This window comes from Ochotona curzoniae, unplaced genomic scaffold (genome assembly GCF_017591425.1).
Source record: "Ochotona curzoniae isolate NIBS_2020 unplaced genomic scaffold, NIBS_Ocur_1.0 contig_1, whole genome shotgun sequence".
NCBI lineage: Eukaryota > Metazoa > Chordata > Mammalia > Lagomorpha > Ochotonidae > Ochotona > Ochotona curzoniae.
The window spans coordinates 627,845-651,966 of NW_024464918.1; the positions used below are offsets into that span (position 1 = coordinate 627,845).

Consider the following 24,122-nt stretch of genomic DNA (forward strand, 5'->3'; position numbering starts at 1 on the left):
CATACAGGATTTGTGCTTGATGATGGTGGGCAATCGGAGGGTCTCAGGAACCCAATGCTCTTGGCCGCCACCGGGTACCAGACCCCAGCATAGGAAAGGGAGTGCCCAAGCTACCCGGTGGCCTCTAGATGGCACCAGAGAGCCGGAGCTGAGCAAGAGAAACCGAATATTCGTGTGTGAGACACTGCGTGTGACACCGTGTGTGACTCGGTGTGAGTGTGACAGGGAGCGTGTGGCACTGCGAGGGCAGGTGACACGGGCCGCGACACTACGGGCTTCGCAGGGCAGGGACCCCTTGTGACTGTGGGTGTGTGTGCAGCATGCCGCCGGCCAAGCGTCAGCCCACACAGCACCTCCCCGCCCCAGGGCAAGTGACTGGGAGCCCTGGTAGAGCCTGCGCTCAGGGGTCATCCCTTCTTCATCCCCTTCTTTCTCCCTGTCCTCACACTGGAGTCCCACTACTGTCCCCCCTCCGGGTCCCTCCAGCTCCACTCCCTTCACCCCTGCTCGCCGTGACCACCGAAGGCGACCGCTTTGCGGCTCCGGCCGGGGGAGGGGCAGACTTCCCCGAGTGCCGTGGGTTCTTCGGGGGTCTGGACGGGATGTGGCTCCGGAGGCGCAGGTGCCTGGGGGAGGAAAGCACCGGCGAGGCACTTGGCGGCGGCGTCTTCCCAGGGGCAAAGTGGGGACAGGTGTTTGAGAGGCGTGAGGAGGGGGGATCTCAGAGGGGTCCTGTAGGCTGCCCGAGCGGGACCAGTGTTAGGGGGCAGAGCGAGGATGGGAATGGCCGGGGAGGGGATGGCGACAGGCGCAGGGGGTCTCAGCTTCGGGCGATGTAGCTCGGGGTCCCCTCCCGGCGGGACCCGAGCTCCACCCCCCGGCCGGAGGGGGGCGGGGAGGCGAGCGGGAGGCGGGCAGGCCGGGAGGGAGGGGGAGGCAGGGGGCGGGCCGGGCCGTGCGCTCCGCTCGCGCTGGCTCCGCTGCCGCCACCGCCGCCGCCGCCGCCTCACACACTCCGGGAGCGGGAGCACGGCGCGGACGCCAAGACGCCGGGCTGCCGTGCCCAGAGCCAGCCCAAGCCGGAGCCCGAACCGCAGCGCCAGCCCCAGCCGTGCCGAGCCGCAGCCCGGGCCGGGGCCGGCGGCGGCTCATGGACAGCGGGGTCGGCGGCCGGTGCTGCCCCGAGGCGGGTAAGGATCTGGTGGCGGTGGAGGCGCCAGCGACTCGGAGCCCGGAGCGGCCATGGCCGGCGGGAGCTGAGGGAGGGGCGCTCAGCGGAGCGAGGCCGCGGGGACCGGGTTGGTGCTCTGCCCGTGGGGACTAAGGCGGCGGCGGCCGCGAGCTCAGGGTGAGGGTTGAGGCCGGGCATCTAGAGGTCCACAGCTAGAAGCCGAGAGAAAGGGGATAGTGAGTCAGACCCCAGCCCCAGCGCTCCGGGAATAAGGAGACTCCAGGCACGCGCGGGTGGAGGATGGTTTAGGGAGAGCGCACGGCCCCCAGCTTGGTGGGGAGCTCCGGGAGGACGGTGCAGGCAGGGACCTTGTCCATAGCGCGCGCGCGCACACACAGACACACACACACGCATACACACACTTGTTGGGCGACCAGTTCTGCTCTCTCCCGCGCCTCCAGATCCCCACGGGTATAGAGGGTCATACCGCCAGCATGTCTACACTCATGCATACATCCGTACATGTGTGCGCACACATATCTCTCCTGCACACCAGCGCCCACCGGGCCACCGTCATCGGCTGAAGGCACTTCGGGGTCTGCACAATCGGCAGCACGGACACACACTGGGTGTGACACAAACACCACCATGGGCCTTCAACTCGTGTGCGCCTTGTCACGGCCACAGCGAGCGCGATGGACACTGGAATCCTAGCCACTGCACACATTCCTGTAAGGAAGGAACACACCCTAACGCAAATCCTGTGGCCCACTCCTTGGCCCAGCGGGGGCATGGGTTGCATCCACACAAACACCCAGACCGGTGGCTGGGCAGGCACCCACGGCAGCACCTCGCGGCCACACGTCCGTTACCCACGGCTTCGCACATCTTTCGCAGTGGTGCTACACACACCTCACACCACCGGTGTCACATTACACCCCGCAGCGCAGACGCAAACACTGTCCCTCTCCTGGCGAGGGCAGATTCCACCCGGACAGCGCGCCGGGGTCGACAGCCCCGAGCGCTAGTTACCTCAATCGCGACATTGTTATTGTAAATGTCGGCTCAGCGGGAGCCCCGGGGCCGGCGGAACCGGCTTCCTGGCCGGCGCCTCCCCACCCCCACTCCCGGGATGCACCGGCGGGGTGTTCCGGGAACGAGCTGGACTTGGCAGGCCGCGCCAAACGGCCGGCTTCCTGGGGGCTCCGGGGACCTAGGTCCCTTGGCAGAGGGTGCAAGCCTGGGATGGGGGTTGCGGCCCGCCCTCTTCGGGCCTTTTAGCTGATTCTCCAAGCCACCTGGGTTCCCAGCACACCTGGGTCTGGCTCACACCTGGGCGTCCCCTCCGCAGGCCAGTCGTAGGCGCAAGCTAGGCCCCGGGCCAGAAGGGAGATCGCGGCACGCACTGGAGCAAAACTGAAAAGCGAGATGGTCGCGCGCCTCTTTCCCTCACTGCCCTCGACAGCGCAGACTTCGGGCCCCAGTTTCCTCAGCACTGGTCGGAGACTCGTCCTTCGGGCGGGAAAGATCGGGGGACTGAGGCATTTGAGGATCGAGCGCCCTGCGCGAGGGTCATGTTTATGCGAATGTCCCTGCCCGGCCCAGCTCTTCGCTTTGTGATTCCGGCGCCGAATACCTCCCTGCCCCCCTCCCGGCGTCCGCAGCTTGGCTCTGCCGGCGCCGACTTGCGGGAGACCCTGGGCCGCGGCCGGAGATGGCAAGGAAGGAGGGATTCCCCGCGGCGGCTCGGGGAGGAGAGTGGGGAGGCGGATGCACAAGTGGCCGGCCAGCTAGGGCGCGTTCTCGCCGCGCTGCGCCCTCGCCTCGCCTCGGGCTTGGTAGCCGGGTGTGGGGGTGGGGCTGCCCGAACCCGAGGAACGACGCCGTCACCCCCAGCCGGTTCACCCTCCCTCGGTGTCCACTGGGAGGAGACGCTCGGCGCGCTGGGTGTGTGCTGGGAGCTGACTGAACGGGGCGGCGCAGACGGGACTGCCCAGGCGGTAGCTTCGGGAACTTGGTGCCCGAAGACGCAGGGAGCCTTCCAGCAACTGCTCTGGGTTAGTCCCCGGTGGCTGCCCAGAAGGTGTTTCTGACATCCCAGGAGTGTGTGTGTAGCGGAAAGTGGGATGTTTTTCTTGACAGGAGGATCCGAGAAGCTGGTAACCTGGGATTGCAAGGTGCCGCGCAATGGAGGGGAGGGCTGAAAGTGGATGAGGGGGCTCCAGAGACAACCCAAGGCTGGGTGCCTGAGGAATCTAGTGTTAATTTCTGGCCGCCTTTCGGTGTCCTTCCTCCCCCTACCCAGCCCCAGATTTCCGTTCCAGAAGGGACATCAGGTCGAAAGGGGGTGTCTTGGTCTGGCAGCAGGAGCGAGGTCTGCTGAAGAGTGAATGGCTGGGAAGACAAGACAGGAAGGAAGGGCCAGAGGGGCCCTGCAGGGTGGGGGAGAAACTAGGTAGGAATCCAGGCTGAAGGAGGGGAGGTGGAAGGAAAAGGCCTTTCTGCTGGGGGCGGGGGAGGGCTGCCCAACCCTCCCAGTAAGGCTAGTGCTGCCCAGAGGCAGTTCAACAATGTAGTGGGTGCTTCCACCTGCCAGAGTCCTCAGGACATAGCAGTGTGGGACATACCTGCTTTGCATGCACCAGAGTGTTTACAGTTTACAGAGTGTTTACAGAGAGAGTGTTTCAGTTGACCATTGAACCCATGATCACCTACTGTGTGCCTGGTAGTGTAACTAAAACATTCTTTTGGGGATTTTAAACAATCTGTCCTTTAAAATGTAATAGGCCTTAGATGCATCTGATCTCATTGAATCCTCCAAGAGGCAGGATGTATTATCTACATTTCACAGAGAGGACAGACTCAGAAAAGTGAGCTCACTTGGCTGAGGTTACACAGCAAGGCAGCACTGGAGCAGGTGTTCCAAACCCACAGTCTTGACTCAGGAAAGCAGGTGCCTCGGAGCCCTGCAGAAGGGAACGGGGAGGCACGGAGGGTGGGAGGCTTCTGAGCGGCTCCACCCCACGCAGCTTCACTTGCCCACCCTTCCGCCGGCTGGCTCACAGATGTTCCCACAAGTTTTCTTTGTCCCTCGGTATTTTGTGTCTGCGGTAGCCTTGACTGTGGTGTGTACCCTAGGTAGCTGGAGCTGTTGTTGAACAGTGCTGGGGTGACCTAGCCACTGGGGCAGCAATGGCTGTGCTTCCTACTCCTGTCCTTCAGTGTTGAGCAAACACTGGACCTTTATACCCTCACCCCTTTCCCAGGTGTTGGCTCGCATATGGCAAGTCTCTCTGCCTGTTCTTGACTCTGTCCCTCACTCTTACTCCCCTTGTGTTTCTTCCCCCGTCGGGTCTTAGGAAAATGGATCCCTGTGCTTGTCCCTGTCGAGGCTCAGAATTCCCAAGGTGTTAAGCACCCACAACACACTGGGTTGGAGGTGGGGTGCCCTTGTCCTGGAAGACAGCCTGGGCTTGAGGAAGGGAAGATAAAACACTAATCGCTTCAAAGCCTGCCGCCTGGGACTAATGACTGCCAATACCAACTGCTGGGGACAAAGTTCAGACCGTGGGGGCAGGGGTGAGGAAGACCCGCCCTTTGCCGTGTCTCTGCAGCAACAGCCTGGGAGGTGTGGGAATAGGCAGTCTCAGAATTCCCCTCAGGCTGCTATGCCCTGTTCTCCTGGCCAGGGATGGTGGGAATAAGGTTACGGGGGTGAGGGGGCACAGCCTATCCTTCACCTCAGATGCTCTTCCTCATCCTGCCTTTCTCCCAGACTCTCTACTTCAAATCCTGGCTCTTCCACAGACTCCTGCTGTGTCTGCAGGCAGTTTAGTTCCTCTGAGCCTCAGTCTGGCCCTCTGTAAAATGGGGAGAGGTGCAGTAACAACATTACCTGGTGCAGCAGGGTTGGGAGCTGCACCCAGTGAGAACACCTGTATGAGACACTTAGCGGGTTTGCTGGTAAAACCTTAGTGTCTGCTCGGTGATGGCGAGCCGTGATGGTGATAAAGATGGTGATAATAGTTTGCAGGGCCTCCGGCTCTTTACTCTATGGACCCAGTGTATCTCAAAGTGTTCCCAGACTGTCTGGGTCCAATCACAACACACTGGCCCTGGGGGAAGTCTCCCTGTCCGCTCCGCCCACTAGAGCCCAAATTCCTGCGGGTGGGGCCTGATAATCCTTCCAGGAGCTCCAGGTGCCGCTCTACCTCCCACTCCATCTCCTTACAGCTCTTCCCACCTCCCTCCTTCCCCGACGACGCCACACCTTCCTAGTCCTGGAACCCCGGGGGTTCTTTTCCCACCTGGCAAGCATCATGTCCTACCACTTTCCTAACTCCTTGCCACTAGGCTGTGAGGATCTACTGTGTGGAAGACTGTGTAGGGTGGGTCCTTTCCCAAGTGCTTATGGTGGTGCTGCCTATGACGACTGAAAGGCTTAGATCCGGAAGCTACACCTCTTGGAGTATCCACAAATCAAGTCACCCTGACTGCTGGATCACCGACTCCTGAATTAGCAGGCAAAATTTGTGATGGGTCATTTTTTTTTAATTAGAGATGTTAGAGAGGGGTGTGACTCTACAAGGTTAAATAAGCTTCCTTGGGGAGGAGTGGACTCAACAGTCACCACTCTGGTTCTCCTCTGTCAGGTTTAGGGTAATTCATATGCCCAGATAGGCCCTATTCTGCCAAGATTTATGTAAAGGATGGGGGTGCATAGCGATCTCAGGTCTGGAGGAGGGGTGGTGGCAGGGTAAGGTGCCCAGAAAGGAAGGAGGCAATCCTCTGGAGGTGTGTGGGGTTGAGCGGCGTGCCAGGGCCTTGCTGGTATAGAGGGGAGGTGGCTGCAGGGTGGATCCAGATTCCTTCTTCCTTTAAAGAGATTAAGGTTGCAGCTGGGAACAAACAAGTATAATCAGAGCTGGTTCACACAGTTGAGTGATCTGGAGCGGGACCTGTGCTTGGGTAGTTGTGCGAGGTGAAGTGGGACTGTGCAAAATGCCTGTGGGATCCATGAGCATTCACTGAGAAGCTCCCATGTGCTCCTAAATGGAGGAACCTTAAATTTTACCCCAGTTAGTTCTTTAGGGACTGGGACAAGGAAACATTGGATGGTCTGCTGATGCTACGATGGCCTAAGCTCAGGGGACTAACACAGTAACACCATTGGTCAAGTCGGCCAGGTCTGGGGCTGGGCCCTGAGGATGGAGGAGGAAGCTAAACAGAGGCCTTCCCACCCTTTGCTCAGTCTAGTAACAAAGACAATGAACAACTTTTCCCGGCAGGCCCACAGCCACAGGCCTTCATTGTGTTGGACATTTTAGCCTGCCTTTTCTCAAGGCCTCTAGGGAATGGGTCATCTCAGCTCCATTTTAAGATGAAACTCTAGGTCGTCTGTCGTGCAGCTAGGCGCCTCTGACTTTGATGCCCAAAACCCTTGCTCTCCTCCATCGTGCTGCCTCACATTTGTCTAGTGGGTACACAGAAGCCGTCAGACAAAACTGACAAATGGCCCTTGAGTTAGACATGGTATCACAGCAGACTGGGCCAGTCTTGTTTACTGCTGTATCCTGGTGCCCAGGACAACCTGGCACAAAGCCAGTGCCCAAGAAATAACTTGCCAAAGGTTTCAGTAAGCACCTGTCGTGTGCCTACCTTTGCAGAATGCTTTGGTGGGGGCTGGAGAGCAAGTGAGTGTAAAAAACCCTGCTCCTTCAAGATGCCTGTTGAGACAGACACAGGAACAGGGATGTAACACCAGAGTGAACTACACTGGCAGGCGGTGTCCCCGGTAGCCCAGTGATTCATTGCCTCGGGATCGGGGCAGACAATAACTGGCTGTGAGCTGGAGGAAGGAGAGAGCACCGTGGGTTGCCCGAGCTGGGGCGATCTGTGGGGGCTATTGTCTACCTTCAGTGGGCTGGGTGTGGTGGGTGGCAGGTCCTGGAGTTGGAGGAGGGCGATGATCCAGGTGTAGGCAGTAGTCCAGGTGCACTGACTGGGGAAAGGAGCTGGAGCTAGAGCCCTCTGTCCACGTTGCTGGGCAGTCATGACTGGGACAGTAGCTGGCAGGCCTGATGGAGGGTCAGCAAAGCCGGGTAAGATGGGTGGGAGAGGGTTTCTGTGATGGGGCATGTGCAGCTGGTGCTGGGCTGAGGCACGCAAGCTTCCCAGAGGAAGGGCCTGGAGGTGAACCAGGGAGAACAGGTGTGAGACTGGACCCATTAGAGAGGACGAAGGCCCCGTCATGTTCTAGGGAGATATGTATATGGGGATGAGGGTGAAACAGGAGCTTAATGTTCATCAAACAACCAGAGGGTGTGTGAATAGGATTAGGAGGCAAGGCCAAGGGTAGGCTGGTGGAGTCACTGGCTGCTCTGCCCCGGTCACACCTGCCAGGCTCTCAGTCACTGAGGACAGGCCAGGGCAGCTCCAGTTCTGGAGGCAAGTAGTCCTGACCACAGTCCTGACCCCAATGTTGACCCTGCCCTTCTTGCCTGCACACCCGCGCACTGCAGCAGGCTAGAAGAGCAGGGCCTTGGGAACTCCACACGTGTGCTATGCGCATGTGTGTTTGCGTGTGCACACGCACACTGAGGTACATGTGAACTTTGACTGTGTCTAGGCTGGCCTTTCACAGAGTTGGGAACTGTTGGGCACTGTGGGTGATTATTTTCAGAAAAAGATTTGGAAGGGAAAGCATCTGGTGCAGTGGGTTAAGTCATCACTTGGGACACCAACTTCCTGCATGAAGCCCTTGCTCCCCTGCTTCCTATCCAACTTCCTGGGAAGCAGCAGGTGATAGATGAAGTACTTGGGTCCCTGCCACCCACATAGGAAACCCAGATGGAGCTCCTGGCACCTTTTTGGAGGAATTTGGGGTATGAACTGGAGGATGCAAGACCTCTCTCTCTCTCTTCTCTCAGTCTTGGTCTCTGCCTTTCAGATAAAATTAAAATACAGGGTTTTAGTTGGGATTTAAATGGGGGATTTATCTCATCTGCATACGCCACCTCAAGGAAACATCATGCTCATTCCCTCCAGCCGAGCTGTGTGGACCTTGGTGTGGGCAGTGAGGATCCCAGGTCTGAGGTGCAGAAAAGGCAAGGGGGGGGGGCGGTTACCGTGTCTATTTCCAGCCATGGAAGGATGCTCCAACAGGGGGTGCTCCAAGCCTCACCCTTCTACTTGCTCTCTCTCCCCCTATTTCAGTATCAGGGTAATTACCATGGGTGACTCAGGCAGAGTACTGGTGAGAAGAAACTGTTGAGTAGAGCCCAGAGCTGAGAGCCAGGAGGGAGGGCCAGGGCCCAGGGAGCGTCAGTCAGGTGGGGTAGGGCGTTCCATGGGCGGGAGCTCTGGCCCTGTCAGACCTCTTACCGGCTTCTCCAGCTGGGCCAGACACAGCTGCTACACCCAGCTGGGGTAAGATTTGGAGCCTGTGGCTGAGGGGGTTCCGTGCTGGTGTTGACTCCTTGCAGGAGAGCATTGTGTAGGTGGGAGAAGGAGAGTGAAGGCCAGATCTTCCCATCAGCTGACGCCTCTGGTTTTTGTTTTTGTTTTTTTTTTTGTTTCTTTTTTCCCCTCTCAGCCCTCCTTATCACAGAACCTGTGAGGATGCCGAGGATGCGGCCCCTGAGGCCCAGCCCAGGGCTTGGGGGACAGCAGTGGCTGCTGCCCCTCTTGTTGCTGGCATTCCTACTCCTGCTGGCTCCATGCCCAGGCCAGGCCACTCGGGTGGTATACAAGGTGCCGGAGGAACAGCCGCCCAACACGCTCATCGGGAGCCTCGCGGCTGACTATGGCTTTCCAGAAAAGGACCACCTGTACAAGCTCGAGATAGGTGCCCCCTACCTCCGAGTAGATGGCAAGACCGGTGACATTTTCACTACTGAGACCTCCATCGACCGAGAGGGCCTCCGTGAATGCCAAAACCAGCTCCCTGGTGAGCCCTGCATCCTGGAGTTCGAGGTGTCCATCACCGACCTGGTGCAGAATGGCAGCCCCCGACTCCTTGAGGGCCAGATAGAGGTGCAGGACATCAATGACAACACGCCCAACTTCGCCTCGCCAGTCATCACTTTGACCATCCCTGAGAACACTAACATCGGCTCACTCTTTCCCATCCCGCTGGCTTCAGACCGTGATGCTGGCCCCAACGGTGTGGCATCCTATGAGCTGCAGGCTGGGCCCGAGGCTCAGGAGCTATTTGGGCTGCAGGTGGCAGAGGACCAGGAAGAGAAGCAGCCACAGCTCATCGTGATGGGCAATCTGGACCGCGAGCGCTGGGACTCCTACGACCTCACCATCAAGGTGCAGGATGGCGGCAGTCCTCCCCGCGCCAGCAGTGCCCTGCTCCGGGTCACCGTGCTCGATACCAACGACAATGCCCCCAAGTTCGAGCGGCCCACCTATGAGGCCGAGCTGTCAGAGAACAGTCCCATAGGCCACTCGGTCATTCAGGTAAGAAGCCTGCTCCCCTGCAACCATGAGAACGGGAAATTGAACCCAATCAGGGGAGCCTGCCTGCCTTTCGCTTAGGGGTAATGATCCTGCCACTCACCCCCAACACTCAAACATATGACATTACTACGACTTGGGTGACAATGACATAGCATGTGAGGCAGTTGCAGAAACCTCTGGGAGGTGGAATTCCCTTCCCAAGTGAGTGCTTTCTGTGCTCACCAGGTGAGCCATGTTAGAACAAAGGAATCACTTTTTATCCAGGTGGACTCTGAGATACCAGGGTTTTTCCTGAAATCCGGAGACCTGTCCTCCTTGCACCCTGCCTAGAGCAGTCGATTGAAGTCCTTGCAGCCACAGGAGGCTCTCAAGAATTCTGAAATACCCCTTCTTGGCATATGTGTGTGTGTATGTTGACTTCTTCCCCAGGCAGGGGGTGCCCATGAGTGTGGGCTTCATGGCCCAAAGAGGGGTCAGATGGCTCTGTTGATGTTCTCAGCACCCTCTTTGCCTGGGAACTGCCCCAGGGGCTGGGCAGCCCAGTGGATCCTGGCCTGGGAGGGAGAGCACAGGAGGCATCCCCGCAGACAGGTGGGCGTATCTCCCGCTGTCATCTCAGCCCTGGCCTCCTGCCAGCCCAAGCTCCTTTCTCCTTCCCCATGGGCTGAAGCCGCCTCTGTCTTTGATGTGAGGGAGCCATAGAGCACTCCTCCTGCCCTGGACTCCGTTACCTGTCTGGGAAACCATTCCTCCTAGATCCTCAGGCTGAAGTGAGAGAGGGGTGGGAAATGAGGCTTTTTTTTTTTTTTTAAAGAGATTATGGGCTGAAATGCAGAAAAGAGAGACTGAGAGGACAGGGAGACAGACAGTCGGGGATGGCGAATAATAACAGCCTAAGTGTCAGGCAGTGTTCTCACATATTACATGTGTATCATTTAACCCCTCCAGTACAAGGTAAGCATTATCCCCATTTTACTGATGGGAAACTGAGCCCCTAGAGATGAAGGAAGAAGCCTGCCTGATATCATACAGCTGCTGGGTTTGGCACTCACCTTTGTTCCGCCCACCAGCATGGCTTCAGAGCTTGTGTGCTCACAGCTCTCCCACTTCCCAAGGAGATAAGACCAGCAGTGGGGGGACAGGGAGAAGAATGAGAGGTGGCCTGGGTTCAGTGAGGCTGGCAGAGACCCGGCAGTAGGAGAGAAGCAGAATTAGAACTGAGTGAGGGTGAGAGGCAGGCAGAAGCCAAGACAGGTGGAACAGGCAAGAAGCTATATGTAAGCAAAATGAATGAATGAATAAATGTTATCTCAAGAATTTGAAAAGATTTATCTATTTATTTGAAAGGCAGAATTGCAGAGAGAGATGGGCAGGGGGTGGAGACAGGTATTCCATCCATTGGTTTACTCCTCAAATGTCCACAACAGCTGGAGCTGGGCTGGTCTGAAGCCAGGGGTTTCTTCCAGTCTCCCGCATGGGTCCAGGGGTCCAAGCACTTGGGCCATCCTCCACTGTTTTCCCTGATGCATTCAAAAGGAGCTGGATTGAAGTGAAACAGCTGGGAACCGGTGCCTGTGTGGGATTCCGGCACCACAGGCAGCAGCTTTATGGCCCCAGTGAATTCATTCTAATAAACAAGATTATTAAAAAAAACAACAACAAACAAAAAACAGCTGTGTGACCAGCCTAGAGGAGGGAAACAGTAGGTAGGGGGCAAATCCCTACAAAATTGATGATGGGTAGTGAGAAAAAGCATTAAGAGTTTGGCTCTTACTAAACTGGAGCAGAGACCAGGGCAAGCCAGGAGCCCCTGCAGGGATCTTCAATGTAGGAAAAATGCTGGCAAGTATAAATGGACATGGAAGGAGAAGAGAGCAGCAGTTGCACCTAGCAATTTGTTAGTGCTCATTTATGGGCGACACACAGATGGGCAGACAGAGGGATGGAGGGACAGACAAAAGGAACTGTGAATGCTGCCTCAGAAGCGCTTTGTGTCAGGTGGTTTTACAGGTATTATCCCACTTAGCCCTCACCGTAATCCTATGGGGGAATCTGTTATTATCCCTATTTTATGTGTTTGTGGACTGAGGCCTGAGGAGGTTAAATAATTGACCTCAGGTCACATAGTTACTTGGCGCCTGAGAGAGTGGGGTTTTGAACACAGGACCTTTCTTTTCCACAAAAACTCTCCCACATTATGTCTGTTCCTCTGTCTTGCCTCGGCTCTCGGGTATCTGTGTGGTTGTATCTGACTCCACACCCCTCGTGTGTCTCCCTGACCGGTATTTCCTGGCCATTTCCATCCATACCGCTGTTGCCCCATTGTCGCCCATGTTTGTGGAGACTCAGGCTGAGTGTGCATTGGCGTTGGTGTGGGTGGGTGTGCCCACTGCAAAGGGACAGACAGTTCATTGTTTGACGCCGGGAGCCCAGCCCACTGCCGGCAGGCTCTGTGGCCTGCACCAGTCCCTCCCTCCTGGCCGCAGGCTCGGGCCTGATCCCTTGGGTCCTCGCCAGCTCTGGCTTGGAGAAGTAGCTGCTGAAACAGGTTTCCCCGGTCTGACAGAGCAGCGATCGGTGGCTCCCTCTGACCCATATCTCTACCTGGCTGCTTTTACAGCACGTCCCCTCACCTGAGGCCCGTGGCTATGCATGTGGGTCTGCATTCACACATGCAGACACACACAGCATCTCACAGAAAAGTGCACAAGCGTGTATGCACATATGTGTGTTATTCCTATAACATGTATGCACATCGCCTCTGCTACCCGTACATTTTCCTGCCTTCAGAAGGCTTAAGGTCAATTTCACTGGATGAAAGTGCCTCCATAGTTACTAGCTGTAGTCATCGTTTTATTTGTATTTGTGAAGGAATGACATGTAAAGTTTAACAATGTCCTGTTTTGGGACTGGGACTGTGGCACAGCTAGTTAGGCTGCCGCCTGAAATGCCACATCCCATATTAGAGCGCCAGTTAGAGTCCTGGCTGTTTGGCTTTTGATCCAGCTCCTTGCTAACATGCCTGGGAAAGCACAGAAGGATGACCCAAGTGTTTGGGCTGCTGCCACCCGTGTGGGAGACCTGGATGAAGTTGTAGGCTCCTGGTTTTGGCCTGACTCAGCGCTGTTGATACAGCCATTTGGGGAGTAAACCAGCAGAATGAAAATTTTCTCTCTTCTCTCTTTAACTCTACCTTTTCAATAAATCTTAAAGAAAAAAGAAAAGGTTAGTAATGTTCACCAGAGTGCCAAAAGGGGGAAGAGCAGCAGTCTGTGTGCTGCTTCTGGAAAGGAGGCTGTGTTAGAGCAGTCACATCTGCCATGCTGACTGGGGAGGGGACTGGCTGTCCCTGGCCTGACACCACCCCTGCTTGCATTGTCTCCTGCCCCACAGGTGAAGGCCAATGACTCGGACCAAGGTGCCAACGCAGAGATTGACTACACCTTCCACCAGGCTCCTGAGGTCGTGCGGCGCCTCCTGCGACTGGACAGGAACACTGGACTGATCACCGTCCAGGGCCCTGTGGACCGTGAGGACCTGAGCACCCTGCGCTTCTCCGTGCTCGCCAAGGACCGGGGTGCCAACCCCAAGAGTGCCCGTGCACAGGTGGTGGTGACCGTCAAGGACATGAATGACAATGCTCCCACCATTGAGATCCGGGGCATAGGGCTGGTGACTCATCAGGACGGGATGGCTAACATCTCAGAGGATGTGGCTGAGGAGACGGCCGTGGCCCTGGTACAGGTGTCTGACCGAGATGAGGGTGAGAATGCAGCTGTCACCTGTGTAGTGGCAGGTGATGTGCCCTTCCAGTTACGTCAGGCCAGCGAGACGGGCAGTGACAGCAAGAAGAAGTACTTCTTACAGACTACCACCCCGCTTGACTATGAGAAGGTCAAGGATTACACCATTGAGATAGTGGCCGTGGACTCTGGCAACCCGCCCCTATCGAGCACCAATTCCCTCAAGGTGCAGGTGGTAGACGTCAATGACAATGCGCCCATCTTCACCCAGAGCATCACCGAAGTCGCCTTCCCGGAAAACAACAAGCCTGGTGAAGTGGTGGCCGAGGTCACCGCCAGCGATGCTGACTCTGGCTCAAATGCGGAGCTGGTCTATTCTCTGGAACCAGAGCCAGCTGCCAAGGGACTCTTCACTATCTCACCCGACAGTGGAGAGATCCGGGTGAAGACATCCCTCGACCGGGAGCAGCGGGACAGCTACGAGCTGAAAGTGGTGGCCGCCGACCGGGGCAGCCCCAGCCTGCAGGGCACAGCCACTGTGCTCGTCAATGTGCTGGACTGCAATGACAACGACCCCAAGTTTATGCTGAGTGGCTACAACTTCTCAGTGATGGAGAATATGCCAGCACTGAGTCCCGTGGGCATGGTGACCGTCATCGATGGGGACAAGGGGGAGAACGCCCATGTGCAGCTCTCTGTGGAGCAGGACAATGGTGACTTCGTGATCCAGAATGGCACGGGCACCATTCTCTCCAGCCTAAGCTTCGATCGAGAGCAACAGAGCACCTACACCTTCCAACTGAAGGCAGTGGATGGTGGCGTGCCACCCCGTTCCGCCTACGTTGGGGTCACCATCAATGTGCTGGATGAAAATGACAACGCTCCTTTTATCACAGCCCCATCCAATACCTCCCACCGGCTGCTGACTCCCCAGACGCGTCTTGGCGAGACGGTCAGCCAGGTGACAGCCGAGGATATTGACTCTGGTGTCAACGCTGAGCTGACCTACAGCATTGCTGGGGGCAACCCCTATGGGCTCTTCCAGATTGGTTCCCACTCGGGGGCCATCACACTGGAGAAGGAGATTGAGCGACGCCATCATGGGCTTCACCGCCTAGTGGTGAAGGTCAGTGACCGTGGCAAGCCCCCACGCTATGGCACAGCCTTGGTCCACCTCTATGTGAACGAGACCCTGGCCAACCGCACACTCCTGGAGACCTTGCTGGGCCACAGCCTGGACACGCCGCTGGATATCGACATTGCCGGGGACCCAGAGTACGAGCGCTCCAAGCAGCGCGGCAACATCCTCTTTGGAGTGGTGGCTGGTGTCGTGGCCGTGGCCTTGCTCATTGCCCTGGCGGTGCTTGTGCGCTACTGTCGGCAACGGGAAGCCAAGAGTGGCTACCAGGCTGGCAAGAAGGAGACCAAGGACTTGTATGCCCCCAAGCCCAGTGGCAAAGCCTCCAAGGGCAACAAGAGCAAGGGTAAGAAGAGCAAATCCCCAAAGCCCGTGAAGCCGGTGGAGGATGAAGATGAGGCCGGGCTGCAGAAGTCCCTCAAGTTCAACCTAATGAGCGACGCCCCTGGGGACAGTCCCCGGATCCATCTGCCCCTCAACTACCCACCTGGCAGCCCAGACCTGGGCCGCCACTACCGTTCCAATTCCCCACTGCCTTCCATCCAGCTGCAGCCCCAGTCGCCCTCGGCCTCCAAGAAGCACCAGGTGGTGCAGGACCTGCCGCCTGCAAACACATTTGTGGGCACCGGGGACACCACGTCCACGGGCTCCGAGCAGTACTCCGACTACAGCTACCGCACCAACCCCCCCAAATACCCCAGCAAGCAGGTAGGCCAGCCTTTCCGGCTCAGCACACCCCGGCCCCCACCCCACCCCTACCATGGGGCCATCTGGACTGAGGTGTGGGAGTGATGGCGCTGATGCATTATGTCTGCCACACTCACCATGTGGGGGCCAAGATGGGAGTACAGATCTGGGGGGAACAGGGCCTTGGTGATGAACCTGCTGCTGACTTGCCCAGGAATGGGAGGTTAAGCTAAGTGAAAGCTGAGGGAGGGTATGCTCCCTGGGCTCCTTCCTGCCCCCTTCCTGCTGGAAAGGGGCCTGTGACTTGCCAAGCCCCGCAGGTTGAACCCAGACCCATCCCTGGGTCTGGTAGGTGGGGGTCTTGGACAGGGAGCAGAAGGATTTGAAGTCAAGAGTGGGGAGAGTGTGGGGAAGTCTACTACAAACCCAGGTCTCTGAGTGAGGCCAGCCATAGGTGCTGCCCTGGAGGGTTTTGGGGAGCCTGCCAGGGAGGGGAACCCCCATTTGTTCCTTCTGAATGTATTGTGTATCAGCCTTTTCCTCACGCCCAGGCTCCCAGGGCTGGGCCCATCTCCCCTTCCCCAGCCCCGTGCACTTGACCCTGACAATAAAGTTCTCTATTTTTGGAGTTTTGGTTTCTTGTTTTCCTGGAACTGAGAGAAGAAGGGAGAGAGACTGAAAGCACCCCTTTGTCCTCAAGTCTTGCCTCAGTTTCCCTGTCCCTTCCCTTTGCCTACTCTACACCTCAATCCTAAGCTAGCATATCCCAGCTCCCCAGCTGCTCCTCCTCATTTTTTGCACATCCACTCTGGGGAAAGGGCCCTCAGATCAGCCATCAGATGTTGCTGCCTGGCACCACAACCCCTTGTTTGTGAGGCCCCCTCCCTATGAGCCACACCCTGCTTGGAGAAAAGACAGGTGGAGGTGCAGCCACATTACCCTTTCTCCACTGTCCAAGACTTGGTTGCTTCAATCTGCACACACTAAGTACCTCTAACAGACCTCAGAGCAGAACATTTGGTGGGGGGAATCTTGTTGGGTGAAGGACAAGAGCCCTTTGACCATCCCAACCACCTTCCCTCAATGCAAGCACTCCCTCCGCCCCCCAAGCCCAGCCTCTCCACCCAACACCACTTATGACCCAGCAAGTAGGCGACCTTGCGCCTTGACTCAGCCTGGGCTACAGGAAGAGAGGCCCCACAAGAGGCCCGGAGAACCCAAGCTCTTTGTCACCAACTGCTTTTCCCCCACCTCCCAGCTGAGGCTCCCTAGTTCTGCCCCTGCCTATGATGTCACCTCCCCTCCCCCCAGCTCCTGGGCTGTTGGCTCTCACTCTCTCTCTCTCCGTCTCTCACTTCTTGCTCTCCTGGGTGTGCTCTGTCCCTGGTTGTACCTGAGTGGGGAGGAAAGCTAACTTGTGTGGCTGAAGGGCCTCAGGTCCTGGGGGAGTCTCTGAGGCCAGAGGCAATCTACCTCCATGGTGACCGAAGAGGCCTGGGACACTCCCAAGAGCTCTGTGGCGCCAGCTTGCTCCTCTGACTCCAACCACTAAGTCCCCAATACTCTGGGGGTACCCCCAAAGTGAAAACTCCTGGGGGCTCTGGAGGACTGGGTCCAGGGAAGTAAGATCCAGGGAAAGCTCACATCACAAGTCAAGCCCCTACAGGGTGACCTCCACAACTCCGGACCAACCATTCTTCACCATTTGTGTTCTTGCAGCCACTGTTTTTTAATTCTTTCCTTTGGCTCCCACAGCCTGCTTCTAACTCAGCTCCAGTCCCACCTGTATTCATCCATAGAACCACACTGAATACCTTCTCCCAACATTGAACAGAACCCAACTGCACCACTTTTGTCACCACAGCTCACAGACCAAGTTCCCACTGTGTGCTCAATGTGGCAATGGGCTCCAGTGAACAACTTTTGCACAAGATAGTGGGAATCTTAAGTGTCTGTAATCTGCTGGAATCTTTAAGTGTCAAGTGAAATGTGCTATAACAAAATTTTTCCCGATTTGTTCCATGAGCTACTTGTGTTGCCATCACTACCTCACTTCTACTTTCTAAATCCTTCCTAGGGGCCCCGCCTGAGGCCAAACCCTCTTTATGAACTAGTTCTATGCCCATAACTTTGTAATACCAGTCATTTTAATGTTCTTTTTACGGTAGCAAGTACTGAATATTGATGCATCCAGATCTTAAGCAAAAACCTCAAGAAACCCAATTGTTGATGTCAACTGTTATCCTTTAAACCATTAAAGGGGGTGTGAGTTTTCATGATTAATTTCATTTTTGTAGGCAGAGATTAATCTACTGGGGGCTCCATAAAGCCCAGAGGAGCAGAGCAGTCTGATAAAGTTTTGTAGCTCTAGGGTTTCCCACATTTATTTGACCATGGTTGCATACTGTACTAGGGAGTACCTGCATGGATCACCAAGATGGGATTCTGGGAGGAGATTGTGAAACTTAAGCCAACTTGGTAATAATGAGTAATGTTTGGCCAAGAAGGTTCCCCCTGGCTGTGTTCACTCTGAGGCAGGAGTAAGAATGACCAAGGTGGAGGCAGGGAATGGGCAGAAAGGGGACTGGGTTGGGATAGGGGGTGGTACCAGAGGGAGCTGAGAGATGAGAGAAGCAGACATAAATGCCTTTCTCAGGCAGTCTCTGAATGTGCATGCCTTTGGGTTTTTTTAGGTGAGCTGAGTTTTAGGAAGATCAGTGGCATGTATGATAGACTTCAGAGGGATTGGCGGTAAAGATGCAGGCTTGAACCAGTACAGTTTGGATAAATGTAATGCCCCAGGGGGTGATGGGTGAGTGGATGTGGCTGGATGTAGGGAGAAAGAACCCACAGGATTTGAGGGATAATTAGATGTGTGTAGAGATGGGGAGTGAGGGATGAGCCCCCTGGAGTGTTCCAGGTGGACATCAGCTTTCAGAGTCCAGTTGGAAATATTTAGCAAGTGTTGGAACTGGGATGAGCTAGAGCTGGAGAGAGATTTTAGACTGGGCTTTGAAGGTAGGATAGCCACAGAATTTCAGGGAGCATCAAGTGTTGAATGCAAGCCAAGCACTCTATTGTACTGCAAAGAATCCCAGGGAAGGACATAGGGCACCAGCCTTAGAGGCCAGGGTGAAGCCTTTGCTGAACAGGCGGGGCTCTGCCCACAGGTGGCTGTGGGCAGAAAGAAAAAAGCAGGGAAACAAAGCAGTAAGAGCACAGCTTCCTGTGCCTCCACCACCCCCTCCTGTACCCAGTCACCCCTGTGCTGGGCACTTTAAGATGCTTGGGGCCCCACGTCCCCAAGTGTGTAGGTCACTTTGGTGTGCCTTGTCTGTTGTCACCCAGACCTGGCAGTGTTTTCTGTCACAGCCTCAAGCCAAAGAAGGTCACCTGATTTTGAAGATCAGGTGGGGAGGCCACCTTGGGCTGTCTTCCTGCCAGCCTCCTACGCCCCAGCTGCCTGGAACAGGGTGGCATCTGGAGGGAGACCTTTTCCTTGGCCATCTCCAAACAAACATAAGGCCTGCCAAAGTCTCAAAGAGTTGGAGGGAGCCTGGAGACCCATCAGCTGTCCCTGGGCCTGTCTGCCCCACCCCTGCCCTCTAGGGTGGTTATCCCTGGTCTGAGCCGTCACCAACTCTTAATTTCTGGTTGGCAGGAACGCCAATGGCAGTCCCAGGTGGGTGTTTGGGTGGCAGGCTGGGTGTGCCAAGTGCCAAGCTAAGGTTGCCAGGTTTCTGGGTTGATCATTAACCCGTGGCAGGCAGCTGGAGCTGTGGGCAGGAAGCAGCCTGTCCCCTGTCTAAGACTCCATGTTGGCTCCACCCAGCGAACACCTTCCTGTTTCCTGGAAGGAGTCTTAGTGGATAGCTAGTGTTCCTAATCCTCAGTGGATGTACGTCCCACCCCTAGGCGCAGAGCCCTACCCTCTACAGTTAATAATGTTCCTGCTGGGGGATGAGGTGGGCCTTCTCATTGTTCTGTTCCCCTTCCCTACCCACTGCACACCCCCCCTCCCGCTTGCTGGTGCCCTCCCCTCCTTCACTCCCACATTTTATTCCCACTGCAGAGGGGAGGAGGGGAGGCTGAGCTGGAAAGGGGCTCAGCAGGGAGTCCTAAGGCTGCCTGCAGTGCTGCCGAGCAGGGATGAGCAGGCTCAGAGGATGAGAAAGAGGTTGGCACCTGTATGATGAAGGCCCCAGGAAGTCACAGAGCTGTGAGCCAGGTGCGGAGCTGCAGCCTGCTGGATGCCGTTTGGAACTCAGGGGACCGCTGTGTCCCTGGTGAGCTGTTTGGGAGCTAGAGGAGTCTGTGCTGCTTTTAGGAAAGGCCTTCTAGCACCCGGAGGCTGTGCTGTGTGGCAAGGCTCTGCTGGAATTAGGGGAGTCGGCTGGTACTGTGCTCTTCTGGTGTCGGGTTCTGCACTGTTAAGGAGCTGTCCTGGGCCTGGTAGGGCTGTGCTGTCACTCGCAGGTGGTACTGGATGGTGCTCTTGGGGCAGCCCTGGCGGCTGTCATAACACGGGGGCCTTTGCTGGGGTGGGACTTTCTGTATGCAGATGTGGCTGAGTTGGGAGTTGTCCTGGAATGAAGGGGCCTCCCTCTGATGGCACCTGTGCTTTCTGGGGGGTGGGGCTCTGTGTGCTAGAGGGCTAACTGGTGGGGCCAGGGGCAGGCCATCAGCCCCCAGTCACACTCAGTCTCTTCTGCAGTTACCTCACCGCCGAGTTACCTTCTCGGCCACCAGCCAGGCCCAGGAGCTTCAGGACCCATCACAGCACAGCTACTACGATAGTGGCCTGGAGGAGTCGGAGACACCATCCAGCAAGTCCTCCTCAGGGCCCCGCCTCGGTCCCTTGGCCCTGCCTGAGGATCACTACGAGCGCACCACCCCCGACGGCAGTATAGGGGAGATGGAGCACCCCGAGAATGGTGAGGGGCATCAGCTGGGTCAAGGCACTCTGGGAAGGGGTAGGAGCCTGGGTGTGGGGTCTAGGCCTTGCGGACACCCTCCATTTGGGGAGTTCTTCGTGTGCGTCCGTGGTCATCATTGTGCTGGGCACCCCCACCCCACCCCAAAACCATGTGCACGTCCTCCTCACGGCCACTCTCTATGTCCTCTTCATGGCCACTCTCTGATCCCAGAATTGCGTTGTACCCACTTTGCAGTAGAGGCCACTGAGGCTAGGTCATCTGGCCCGAAGATATCAGGGTAGCAAGTGGCAGGCCTGGGAGACACTGGACCCCATGTCCTCATGCTCAGCAATGCACTGTGCTGCCTCCCTGGGAGCACAAGCCCTGAGGAGACACAGCTGACCTCGGGGAGGCTGGAGCAGTTGGCTGAGAAAGGGCCACAATGGGCAGGCTTTCAGGAGAGAGGCTTGGCCACTGGGGTACAAGAGCTGAGGGCCAGAGTGGAGAGCAGCATGGGAGAGGATGGTGTGGCATGCTGTCAGAATATGTGTGTATCGGAGCGTGTGCGTGGCTGAAAGTGTCCAGTTGCCCATGGCAGGGAACCTATGTGGGCCCTTGGGACAGGAAGACTAATGTGTGACCTCACCCCATTCCCCCAAGTCCAAGTCTCCCCTCCCTCCCCACTACAGAGGAAAAGTTCCATTCCTAGGCCTCGGGCCCAGGGCCCTGTCTAACCTCCCAGGCCCCAGTGTCAGCGGGCCCTCCACCCCCACCCTGCCCTCCATGCACCATCTCACGCCCATCTCGTCCTTTTTGTGCCCGCGCAGAGCCAGCTGGCCGGAGCAGGCCCTGAGGCGCAGTGCCAGGTATGTGGGAGCTGCTCTGGGGTCTGTGGGACTCGCCCAACACCCAGCCCCCAGTGCTCCAAGCTACACTGGGCCCTCCCCCCCACTTTGCCTTTAGTGAAGAACCTTAGAGGTTCTTAAACAACCTTAGAGGTTGTTAAACCTTGGAGGTTTAACAATACAGTTGTGCCCGCTTGTGCTGGCAGGTGGCCAAGCTAGAGTGTAGGATGCCTAGGGAGTTCCTGTCCAGGGCAGCACTACTCAGTCACATCCCTGATGGGGGTGGAGGGGGTCACTGCCTGGCACTGTCCCTGCGCGAGGGCGGGATAGAGGCAACTGTGACAGGAAGTTCTCAGGGCCCAGCCGTTCCCATGGAGACACCCCTCCTCCCCCCCCCTGCTGCCCAGCAACCATACCGGCTACTGCTAATGTCAAGCAGCCAACTGTTCCCATAGGTGTTCTGGGCAGGGAGCTGGAGCAAGGCCAGGGGTGGTGGTGGCTGTAGCGGCCAGAGCAAGGGAGGGACTGCATGAATGTGCTTGTGGGTGAGCCCCCCATGTAGAAGCTTGTGGTGGGCTGTGGTTGGAGGGGAGGTCCCAGGTCTACCATGGGCATGGGAAGTTTGAGGGATTCACAAGGAAGGTCTGTGCCCATCTATGTCTGAGAATTCAGGTGTCCATTTTGGGAGAGTGTTGCGTCCATGTGCATCTGTGTGTGAGAGAGACAGAAAGAGAGAGAAAATATGAATGTGTGTTCAGGTGTGAGGGGTAGAGGGGCATTGGGGAGGCACCAAGAGAAAGAGGGAAAGCTTGTGTCTTTAAATAAGGATGAGATTTCCAGTCACTCCCAGGGTGGGTTTGTAGGTTCAAGCCTGTGGGGAGCTGGATGGTGGAGTGTGAAGATGGAGGTGTGTGTTTGCACACCTGAAGGTGGATTTGCTGGGTATGAGAACAGAGCACTGGAAGGTGGGCGGGGCACAGGGGATGTGCTTGTTTAAGGGCAGGTTGTCTGTGTGTGAGAGTGTTCCCACGGTGGGCCAGCAGGTGGCTGGTGGGGAGGGAGTCTGGTTAAGGGAGTGTTCCTGTAAGCTGAGTAGCAGGAAGGCACTCACCCTGTTCTGAGGCCTGTGGGAGGCTGAGGAGCAGAACCTGCCTGCAAGCCTGACCACGCGCACCCTGCTCCCTCTTGCAGACCTCCGTCCTTTGCCTGACGTCGCCATGACAGGCACATGTACCCGGGAGTGCAGTGAGTTTGGCCACTCTGACACATGCTGGATGCCCGGCCAGTCATCTCCCAGCCGCCGGACCAAGAGCAGCGCCCTCAAACTCTCCACCTTCGTGCCTTACCAGGACCGAGGAGGGCAGGAGCCTGCAGGTGCCGGCAGCCCCAGCCCCCCGGAAGACCGGAACACCAAAACGGCCCCTGTGCGCCTCCTGCCCTCCTACAGTGCCTTCTCCCACAGTAGCCATGACTCCTGCAAGGACTCGGCCACCTTGGAGGAGATCCCCCTGACCCAGACCTCCGACTTCCCACCCACAGCCACACCGGCATCTGCCCAGACGGCCAAGCGTGAGATCTACCTGTGAGCCCCTTTGGCCAGCTGGCCACACCCTCCCCCAGCCGCAGGCCTGTCCCTGCGGGGCAGCCCGGCCTGGCCCAGGGCCCTCCCTCTCGACCCCTTCCAGTGTGGACTCATGGCCAGGGCCCAGATGGAGTGGAGGGGTACTGGCTTCGAGACCATGCTGGCCTTTCCCCCATGCAGGGTCCAGGTCCTCTTCCCCACTTCCACCCTCCTCCAATCCCCAGGAGCCTCTTTTTCCCTTTTGAGGGGCTCCCCCAGCTCATGTCCAGGAGGGCTCCCTCCCCTCCTCTTCCAGGGAGGGCTCCCTCACTTTGGGCAGGTGGTAGAGTCGGGGTGGGTAGCACACTCTTACATCCCGCATGACTGGCCCCCCCGGCCAGGACAGCAGGCCCCTGTGTATTTTTTAGCCCTGAGGCAGGGCTGAATTGGGGAGCCCCTCTCCCTGGGAACACCCAGAGGAGACTGACTGTCAGGGGCTCCCTGAAGGGCTTTAGTTACCAAAGGTGGGCTGGGAACCGGGGAGGGAGTGAGGTACGGGTCTTGGCACCCAGGGCTGTGCCTGGCCTGGCACCCTGGCCTGGTCCTCTGGCTCCCCTTTCCTCTGCTGGTCATGCAGTGTCTGTATATAAGGACCTTGGAATGGTGTCCCCATTTCTGCCTGATTTGCAACTTTTCTCGTTGATGTTGTGTTGTCTTGGGGGACCCCTCGGTGGAGGGGGACCTGCCCTGTGCCCCCTCCCCCCTTTCGCAGTGCCCTCCACCCCAGGCCTCTACTGTTCCATGTTGTAAATACCCCTAGGGCCGTGGTGGGATGGGGGTGCAGGCCAGGGAAACAACGGGTGGGTGGGGTGGGGACGGGGGTAACTTTCGCCTATCAGCAGAGCTGGGCTTTTATTTAATTTTTTTTTTAAGAAAAAATACAAATCTCTATTTTTTTGGAACTGTTGCGCTGTGCCCTGGGGGGTGGGGACCCCCCACTCAGGCTGGCTTCCCACACCCAGATGCGCATCACAGAGGGGTCCTAAGGCTGTGGGGGACAGCTGGACAGGGGTGGGATGACTGTGCCTCTGGCCTGGCTGGGTGAGTTGGGAGCAGGAAGGTTTGTTCAGGGGGTGGCTGACGGCTGCCCCCAACATGGGGACCTGCACCCTCTGCCCTCCCTGTCCCCCAGCCCCCTGCCATGACTGACCCATCAGCCTGTAAAACCACCATTGCCTTGACCTCAGGGGGTGGAAGGGCTGCCTCAGGGCACCCAGGACTCCAGGCCCCCCCTCTTCTTCCGATTGGGCTTCCCTTGCCTGGGTCAGGAGTCCCATGGGGGAGGGGCAGAGAGACTGGGGCGGGGCAGAGAAGCCCAGTCAGCCATGATGAGGTGAGGGGTCTTGCCTTCACCTCAGGGGGGCCAGGGTGTGAGGGGTGTCCTACAGAATGCCCCCCTCAAGCCTCAGCCCCTCTTCCTTCCAGAAACCCCCACTGCCTTGGCCCATACCTCTCCAGTCCCCCAGGGGCCAGGCTGGGAGGCTGGAGACTCAGGGTATGGCCCTTGCTTAGTTATCTAAGCTTGGGAGTTGGGG

At 57.3% G+C, this 24,122-nt stretch overlaps 1 protein-coding gene across 1 annotated transcript; it reads left to right on the top strand.

Moving 5' to 3' along the window:
- The first annotated feature begins 1,008 nt into the window (after window positions 1–1,008).
- On the top strand, window positions 1,009–23,489 carry PCDH1 (protocadherin 1). Its single transcript, XM_040975163.1, has 5 exons — window positions 1,009–1,190; window positions 8,766–9,637; window positions 13,031–15,226; window positions 19,920–20,139; window positions 22,158–23,489. Exons 1-5 carry the CDS (start codon window positions 1,151–1,153, stop codon window positions 22,550–22,552), a joined length of 3,723 nt encoding a protein of 1,240 aa, XP_040831097.1. The 5' UTR covers window positions 1,009–1,150; the 3' UTR covers window positions 22,553–23,489.
- Window positions 23,490–24,122: the final 633 nt, after the last annotated feature.